A 9866-nucleotide genomic window follows, 5' to 3' on the forward strand; every position below is an offset into this window, starting at 1 on the left:
AACTGTATATATACAGTACCAGTCAAAATTTGGGCACACCTACTCATCCAAGGGTTTTTCTAAATTGTAGAATAATAGTGAAGACATACAAAACCATGAAATAACACATATGGAATCATGTTGTTACCAAAAAAGCGTTAAACTACATTTTAGATTCTTCAACGTAGCCATCTTTTGTCTTGATGACTGCTTTGCACACTCTTGGCATTCTCAACCAGCTTCATGGGGAATGCTTTTCCAGCAGTCTTAAAGGAGTTCCCACATATGCTGAGCACTTGTTGGATGCTTTTTCTTCACTCTGCGGTCCAACTCATCCCAAACCATCCCAATTGGGTTGAGGACAGGTGATTGTGCAGGCCAGGTCATCTGATGCAGCACTCCATCACTCTCCTTTTTCAAATAGCCCTTACACAGCCTGGAGGTGTTTTGGGTCATTGTCCTGTTGAAAAACAATTCCTTTCCTGTGGCAGTCCTCTTGAGAGCCAGTTTCATCATAGCGCTTGATGGTTGTTGCGACTGCACTTGAAGAAACTTTCAAAGTTCTTCAAATTTTCCGGATTGACTGACCTTCATGTCTTAAAGAAATGATGGACTGTCATTTCTCTTTGCTTATTTGAGCTGTTCTTGCCATAATATGGACCCATTCCTTGTCACAACACAACTGATTGGCTCAAACACATTAAGAAGGAAAGAGATTCTAAATGCATTCCTGACTACCTCATGAAGCTGGTTGAGAGAATGTCAAGTGTGTGCAAAGCTGTCATCAAGGCAAAGGGTGGCTACTTTGAAGAGTAACAAATATAAAATATAAAATAAAGAAAAATCCTTGAATGAGTAGGTGTGTCCAAACCTTTGACTAGTACTGTATATATATAGTTGTATTTATTTGAGGGATTTAACCCTTTGTGGTTCTATACAGCACCATTTCATCTAGCAGTGTGTAACATGTAACTCAAGTATTCTTACACACCATTCACCCATCGACGAGTGCCGGCTTGAACAGTCAAGGCCAAGTCGCTCGTTGATGATCAGATAAGAGGTCGCCATGGAAACTGGGGACTTTCACTTGTCAGAAAAGCTACAGGGTCCCAGAATGTGACCGAGAATAAGTGTGAAAAGTGCTGAAACACCCAGAAAGGACACTACCGTGTGTGTGTGTGTGTGTGTGTGTGTGTGTGTGTGTGTGTGTGATGTACTGTAGGCTCATGGGAGCCTATCTGACCCAACAGTCTGTTTTACCCCAGTTTGAGAGGACAAGGGGAGATGGGAATAAGGAGGGAGGGAGGGAGGGAGGGAGGGAGAATACGGGGTGCTCTCTTTCTTCCTTCTTTCTCTCTTACCTGGAGCGGGGGGCAAGAGAGGAAGGGTTATGAGATGTTTCATTTTGTTACCTGGTTCGGTGCAGTTTTTATTTTCCTCGTCCTCTTCCATGCTGTTATTACTGTCCAATGTGTCCACCTCCTGCAGTAGCTTCCTGCCTCCCCATCGCTCATCATCATACGTGGTGGGGCTGGATGTGTCATAACCTACGAGACACAGGTAGAGGAAGCTTGAAACGAGGTAACCAGGGCATGTTCATTAGGGCACATTGTTGCAAAGAATTTTGATCACAAAATGAAAATGATCATTTGTTATTGGACCAGTACCTCCCGCTTTCTCTCTGTTTAATTCTGTTTTGTCCCTACTTAACACGACCATGATCTACTTTGAAATCAACAAAAAGTCTGAGGAGGATTATTTTGTCAGTGTTGAAGTTATATTTCTCAAGTTATTATGCACTGAGAAATGAAACGAAGGGAAAGGACTGGGGGCAGAATACATTGTATTGAATCACACAAAATTCCACTTGAATCATGAGTGCACTCTGAATAAAGAACACATCTAGAGGCAAAAACAGGGTACAGGATTCATTCATTTTCTTCTTTGGACAACCCTAAACCCACTCTAACCTTTTCAGCTGGCTGACAGACACAAAAGAGAAATGCTTTGAATCAAAATCAGAAACAGAGGTATTCAAATGTCCTATAGTCAGACCTAGAGGTATGGCTGAACTTTCCACCTGGCATCATCACCTTTGATTCTGTACTCACAAGGCAGGCAGCGGGCCAACATTCAGTGTGTATTCACCTACTCTCACAGACACACACACAGGCCATCCATACACATACACACACATACTTACACGCACACACACAGAAGTAACAAGCATATCGCACCGGTGATTAATGTGTCAATGCCTGCAAGGCATTGAGTGCTTCTCCACTAAGTTCAGAGAACATAACACACAAATGCACGCACTTCATGAAGTGGATCATGAATAATCAACATATAATTAATATATATATTCGGCACGTTGTTTAACAGTTTCACAGAGGCACACAATGGGAAGTGGATAAATGCATTAACTGGAGTGTCATTGTTGGTTTGAACACACACACACACACACAGTAGTGTGTGTCCCTGTTGCATTGCGTTGTTCCGTTACCAGGATGCGCACACTGACATAGCAGTGATGCACAAATCATGAGTATGAAATATGAATATTCATATACAAGCACCAAGCCTTCTGTCCCTGTTCTGTAATGAAGATTCAATGGGATATAAGTGACAGCTCACGAAAAGTAAACGTTGACCTCGAATAGGAAGCTGTGTGTTTTAAAGTTAAAGTGCTTTGTATAGAGTAGTAGAGGAAGAGAGTGTAGGAGTGGACATCTTTTGTCTCTCTCTGTAACCTGGAGAAGTGTTTTTAGTATACCCCTGGGTACTCTGCCCTGATTTCAGCTTAGCTGCAGTATAAAACACCTGAGCTTTACAGCGGTTGTACAGGCAATGCTTCTCTGACACACCTACTCATTCAAGGGATTTTCTTTATTTTTACAATTTCCTCCATTGTCGAATAATAGTGAAGACATCACAACTATAAAATGACACATGGAATCATGTAGTAACCAAAAAAGTGTTCAACTACATTTTAGATTGTTCAAAGTAGCCACCCTTTGCCTTGATGACTGCTTTGCACACTCTTGGCATTCTCTCAACCAGCTTCATGAGGAATGCTTTTCCAACAGTCTTGAAGGAGTTCCCACATATGCTGAGCACTTGTTGGCTGCTTTTCCTTCACTCTGCGGTCCAACTCATTCCAAGCCATCTCAATGAGGTTGAGGTCAGGTGATTGTGGAGACCAGGTCATCTGATGCAGCACTCCATTACTCTCACTGGTCAAATAGCCCTTACACAGCCTGGAGGTGTGTTTTGGGTCATTGTCCCATTGAAAAACAAATGATAGTTCCACTAAGTGGAAACCAGATGGGATGGTGTCTCACTGCAGAATGCTGTGGTAGCCATGCTGGTTAAGTGCGCCTTGAATTCTAAATAAATCAAAGACACTGTCACCAGCAAAGAACCCCCACACCTCCATGCTTCACGGTGGGAACCACACATGCGGAGATCATCCGTTCACCTACTCCACGTCTCACAAAGACACGGCTGTTGGAAGCAAAAATCTCAAATTTGGACTCATCACAGCAAAGGACAGATTTCCACCGGTTTAATGTCCATTGCTCACGTTTATTGGCCCAAGCAAGTCTCTTCTTATTATTGGTGTCCTTTAGTATTGGTTTCTTGAAGCAATTCGACCATGAAAGCCTGATTCACGCAGTCTTCTCTGAACAGTTGCTGTTGAGATGTGTCTGTTACTTGAACTCTGTGAAGCATTTATTTGGGCTGCAATTTCTGAGGCTGGTAACTCTAATGAACTTACCCTCTGCAGCAGAGGTAACTCTGGGTCTTTCTTGTGACAGTCCTCATGAGAGACAGTTTCATCATAGAGCCTGATGGTTTTTGAGACTGCACTTACAGAAACTTTCAAAGTTCTTGAAATTTTCCAGATTGACTGAACTTCATGTCTTAAAGTAATGACAGACTCTTGTTTCTATTTACTTATTTGAGCTGTTCTTGCCATAATATGGACTTGGTATTTAACCAAATAGGGAATCTGGTTGAGAGAATGCCAAGAGTATGCAAAGCTGTCATCAAGGCAAAGGTGGCTACTTTGAATAATTTGTTTAACACTTGTTTGGTTGCTACATGATTCCATATGTCTTATTTAATAGTTACGATGTCTTCACTATTATTCTACAATGTAGAAAATAGTACAAACAATATTAAACAAATAGAATGAATAGGTGTGTCCAAACTTTTGACTGGTACTGTAAATATACATCTTTTTTTATGTTTTGTTGTTTCTCTGTTACACTACTAGCCACCTAGTAGCAATTTTATCAAGTTGGCTTTAGCTAACCCAACTGCATAACTAGCTACCAATTTGCCATTTCAGCAATCAATGATGTTGGAGTAGCTAGCTTGTCAAACTATCTTAGCTGGCATGCCATGCTGGCAAGGTTGGTAGACTTGAGAAAGACAAGCAATTGCTAAATGTACTGAAAAAGACTAACATTCCTTCCAATCTTTTACCCAGATTTTAGCAGAGAAGCATATTTAGTTTCTATTAAAAAAAAAGAACCACCCGTCAGGAGGATACAGACAAATCAAGAGGTACCCTATGCTTAGACATGCAGAAAAATTAAGCATAATGATTATGGCTCTAGATCAGGGGTTGGAAACGATTCAGGGAACAGAACCGAAAGCCGAAAAAAAACGAAATTATTTGAGGAACAGAACCGAAAGTAATCTATACTGTTCCGGAACAGAACCGTTATTTTAAAAGCATGGGAACAGATTAATAACTGTTAAATGTTCCAGGCATTTTTTTCCAGTCCCACAAAAACAAACGCAAAGCCCTCACTCTGTCACTCAGAAACATATTCCAGTGTCTGCCTGCCAGCTGGAAATCTTTTCCAGTGGGTGTGTATGTAGGCTACCTCCCCCTCCCTTCTGAAGCATAGGTTACTGTAGCCTACTGACGATGTAAAATAGGTTACTGTAGCCTACTGACGATGTCAAATAGGTTACTGTAGCCTACTGACGATGTCAAATAGGTTACTGTAGCCTACTGACGATGTAAAATAGGTTACTGTAGTCTACTGACGATGTCAAATAGGTTACTGTAGCCTACTGACGATGTCAAATAGGTTACTGTAGTCTACTGACGATGTCAAATAGGTTACTGTAGCCTACTGACGATGTAAAATAGGTTACTGTAGCCTACTGACGATGTCAAATAGGTTACTGTAGCCTACTGACGATGTAAAATAGGTTACTGTAGCCTACTGACGATGTAAAATAGGTTACTGTAGCCTACTGACGATGTAAAATAGGTTACTGTAGCCTACTGACGATGTAAAATAGGTTACTGTAGCCTACTGACGATGTCAAATAGGTTACTGTAGCCTACTGACGATGTCAAATAGGTTACTGTAGCCTACTGACGATGTAAAATAGGTTACTGTAGCCTACTGACGATGTCAAATAGGTTACTGTAGCCTACTGACGATGTCAAATAGGTTACTGTAGCCTACTGACGATGTAAAATAGGTTACTGTAGCCTACTGACGATGTAAAATAGGTTACTGTAGCCTACTGACGATGTAAAATAGGTTACTGTAGCCTACTGACGATGTCAAATAGGTTACTGTAGCCTACTGACGATGTAAAATAGGTTACTGTAGTCTACTGACGATGTAAAATAGGTTACTGTAGCCTACTGACGATGTCAAATAGGTTACTGTTGCCTACTGACGATGTAAAATAGGTTACTGTAGCCTACTGACGATGTAAAATAGGTTACTGTAGTCTACTGACGATGTCAAATAGGTTACTGTAGCCTACTGACGATGTCAAATAGGTTACTGTAGCCTACTGACGATGTAAAATAGGTTACTGTAGCCTACTGACGATGTAAAATAGGTTACTGTAGCCTACTGACGATGTAAAATAGGTTACTGTAGCCTACTGATGATGTAAAATAGGTTACTGTAGTCTACTGACGATGTCAAATAGGTTACTGTAGCCTACTGACGATGTCAAATAGGTTACTGTAGCCTACTGACAATGTCAAATAGGTTACTGTAGTCTACTGACGATGTCAAATAGGTTACTGTAGCCTACTGACGATGTAAAATAGGTTACTGTAGCCTACTGACGATGTCAAATAGGTTACTGTAGCCTACTGACGATGTCAAATAGGTTACTGTAGTCTACTGACGATGTCAAATAGGTTACTGTAGCCTACTGACAATGTAAAATAGGTTACTGTAGCCTACTGACGATGTCAAATAGGTTACTGTAGCCTACTGACGATGTCAAAAAGGTTACTGTAGCCTACTGACGATGTAAAATAGGTTACTGTAGTCTACTGACGATGTCAAAAAGGTTACTGTAGCCTACTGACGATGTAAAATAGGTTACTGTAGTCTACTGACGATGTCAAATAGGTTACTGTAGTCTACTGACGATGTAAAATAGGTTACTGTAGTCTACTGACGATGTCAAATAGGTTACTGTAGTCTACTGACGATATCAAATAGGTTACTGTAGTCTACTGACGATGTCAAATAGGTTACTGTAGCCTACTGACGATATAAAATAGGTTACTGTAGCCTACTGACAATGTAAAATAGGTCACTGTAGCCTGCTGACGATGTAAAATAGGTTACTGTAGCCTACTGACAACATTACATAGGTTACTGTAGTCTACTGAAAACATTATAGGTTACTGTAGCCTACTGACGATGCTACATAGGTTACTGTAGCCTACTGACGACGTTACATAGGTTAATGTAGCCTACTGACAACATTACATAGGTTACTGTAGCCTACTGACAACATTACATAGGTTACTGTAGCCTACTGACAACATTACATAGGTTACTGTAGCCTACTGACAATATTAAATAGGTTACTGTAGCCAACTGACAAAATGACATTGGTTACTGTAGTCTACTGACAACATTACATAGGTTACTGTAGCCTACTGACGATGTTACATAGGTTACTGTAGCCTACTGACGATGTTACATAAGTTACTGTAGTCTACTGACAACATTACATAGGTTACTGTAGCCTACTGACAACATTACATAGGTTACTGTAGCCTACTGGCAACATTACATAGGTTACTGTAGCCTACTAACAATGCTACATAGGTTACTGTAACCTACTGACAATGTTACATAGGTTACTGTAGCGTACTGACAATGTTACATTGGTTACTGTAGTCTACTGACAACATTACATAGATTACTGTAACCTACTGACAATGTTACATAGGTTACTGTAGCCTACTGACAACGTTACATAGGTTACTGTAGCCTACTGACAATGTTACATAGGTTACTGTAGCCTACTGACAACGTTACATAGGTTACTGTAGCCTACTGACAATGTTACATAGGTTACTGTATCCTACTGACAACATTACATAGGTTACTGTAGCCTACTGACAACATTACATAGGTTACTGTAGTCTACTGACAACATTACATAGGTTAATGTAGCCTACTGACAACATTACTGTAGCCTACTGACAACATTACATTGGTTACTGTAGCCTACTGACAACGTTACATAGGTTACTGTAGCCTACTGACAACATTACATCGGTTACTGTAGCCTACTGACAACATTACTGTAGCCTACTGACAACATTACATAGGTTAAAGTAGCCTACTGACAATGTTATCTAGGTTACTGTAGTCTACTGACAACGTTATATAGGTTACTGTAGTCTACTGACAACATTACTGTAGCCTACTGACAATGTTACATAGGTTACTGTAGTCTACTGACAACATTACATAGGTTACTGTAGTCTACTGACAACATTACATAGGTTACTGTAGTCTACTGACAACATTACATAGGCTACTGTAGTCTACTGACAACGCTACATAGGCTACTGTAGTCTACTGACAACGTTACAAGCGTAATTCAGAAATTAGGGAGAGATGGTTCATTAGAGAAGAATGGATGGACATTTCAACGCTAGCTATGGATACTATAGTTGTCATATTGGATTTATTAACTACAAAAAAGGTAAGACGTGTTTATATTCTAGTGCTGCCCTGCACACACAAGCGTGTTAGCTAGCTAGCTAACGTTTACGGTGGTCCAACTTTAAACCAACTCGGAAGTTCAATGACATTAAAAGTTTCTTTGTAGAAGCCACTCCTCCATAGGTACAATTATTTGGGCTTAATTCAGATAATGCATGTCATAACAAGATGCCCACTGATTCAATACAAGCTTCCTCTTCAGAATTTGTTTGTCTTTCATTATGATTAAACCATACTGTTGCGGCAAAATACAATTTGCTCTGAATAACTTTCCTATGCAGATTAAATCGCAGCAAACTGCTCTATGTGCACATTTTGGTGAAGAAAGGTATTGTCGAGCTAAATGTAAAAAAATATATATATTTCAGAGGTTTAAAAAGAAACAGAAAGGAACGCCATAAACTGTTACTTTTTTTTTGGGGGGGGGGGGGGTTCGAACTGGTTCAGAACTCTATTATGCCGGTCAGAACAGTTTAATGGAACGAAAAAAATAATTGTTCTGTTCAGAACGAAACCATTGGAAAATTAATTTGGTTCCAACCCGTGCTCAACAGTGCGGGAAAAAAACTGTTCAGCTGTTTCAAAAATGACCATACACACACCAGCCATCCTCACATACTTTGTGCCCCCTCAGATTTTGGGGGTGCATGACACCCCTGCCAACACTCCAGTCCACTTCAGAAATGTGCAAAACGAGAACAACTCAAAAGTAGCCTACAGTTAAAAACACAATTTTGTATTATTACAAAACATGGTAACAAAACAATGGACTCTATGGGCTACATAACAGCCATTATGGAACTCCCACTTCAGCATTCCATCCTTCAACAGGGGGGTAAGTTGATAGGCCTACCCTCACCTGAATTTTCTGCTAGGTAGGAGAACCCCTTGACGACGAGAAGCATCCCTCCCAACAAGCACATTTGGATCAAAACCAACTCCCTTCGCTTTTTCCGTCTCGCTTTGATCTTTTTCTGGTTCAGCATCACTTGTGGCGGGCGATTCCGGGGTCGGACTCCGGCTGGAGACATCCTTTCCGCGGCTTCTTCCTCGTCCATGTTGCCGCCGGAGTGAAATGAGCAGCAAAGCTCTCTGAAGGAATTTTACACGAACGGATATAACGTGGGGGAACGGTGTGAGGGGGGCGGGGGGGTGTAAGGTAAAAGTTTAAAGTCGGTATCGTTGGAAAGTCGCGAGTGTTGAGGTGTCGACTGAAAGGTTTGTTTTCCTTTTGAAGTGCCAGGGCGTCTTGCTACTATGTCATATTACATTTTTATTCCACGCAATAGTAGGACAGGCGGCAGGAGCGCTCCATAGATGCGACTGTGGCGGCTCGGGCGCGCAACGCGAGATTGCTCACTGATGTGTATGGTGATGTGATTGTAGGATGCTGTGTCCGACAAGAGAGAGAGAGCGAGAGACAACGGTTTGATCAAATGTGCAAGCTGTTTGATGTAGAAATTGCCTAGAGACAGTGAGAGTATAACATCATTTTTTTTCAAGGCTCAGTACACTGCCTATCACTACCCTCTTTTTGGAAAGGTTTTTTGCATGATGTTGGCATTAATACATGATAGCTGAATTAGATACATTTACATCAATATACAGTTGAAGTTGGAAGTTTACATACACCTTAGCCAAATACATTTAAACTCATTTAAAATTCAGTTAGGATCACCACTTTAGAATGTGAAATGTCAGAATAATAGTAGAGAGAATAATTTATATATATATATATATATATATATTTATATTATTTTACCTTTATTTAACTAGGAAAGACAGTTCAGAACAAATTCTTATTTTCAATGATGGTCTAGGAACAGTGTGGACAGTGGAACTGCCTTGTTTAGG

The 9866-nt window shown here is 40.5% G+C and overlaps 1 protein-coding gene across 1 annotated transcript in view; it reads right to left on the reverse strand.

Annotated features, from left to right (window-relative positions):
- LOC110493529 (sodium/potassium/calcium exchanger 3) overlaps nucleotides 1-9488 on the reverse strand; it is a 73358-nt gene extending 63870 nt beyond the window's left edge. The window contains exons 1-2 of the mRNA XM_036949456.2: nucleotides 8872-9488; nucleotides 1392-1526 (exon numbers count right to left, since the gene is read on the reverse strand). Coding sequence (XP_036805351.2) covers nucleotides 1392-1526; nucleotides 8872-9070 — 334 coding nt within the window. The 5' untranslated portion in view covers nucleotides 9071-9488. The remainder of the gene's footprint in view (nucleotides 1-1391; nucleotides 1527-8871) is intronic.
- Between the last annotated feature and the right edge of the window lie 378 nt (nucleotides 9489-9866).

This window comes from Oncorhynchus mykiss, chromosome 17, assembly GCF_057628025.1.
Source record: "Oncorhynchus mykiss isolate SJ-2025 chromosome 17, ASM5762802v1, whole genome shotgun sequence".
Lineage (NCBI taxonomy): Eukaryota > Metazoa > Chordata > Actinopteri > Salmoniformes > Salmonidae > Oncorhynchus > Oncorhynchus mykiss.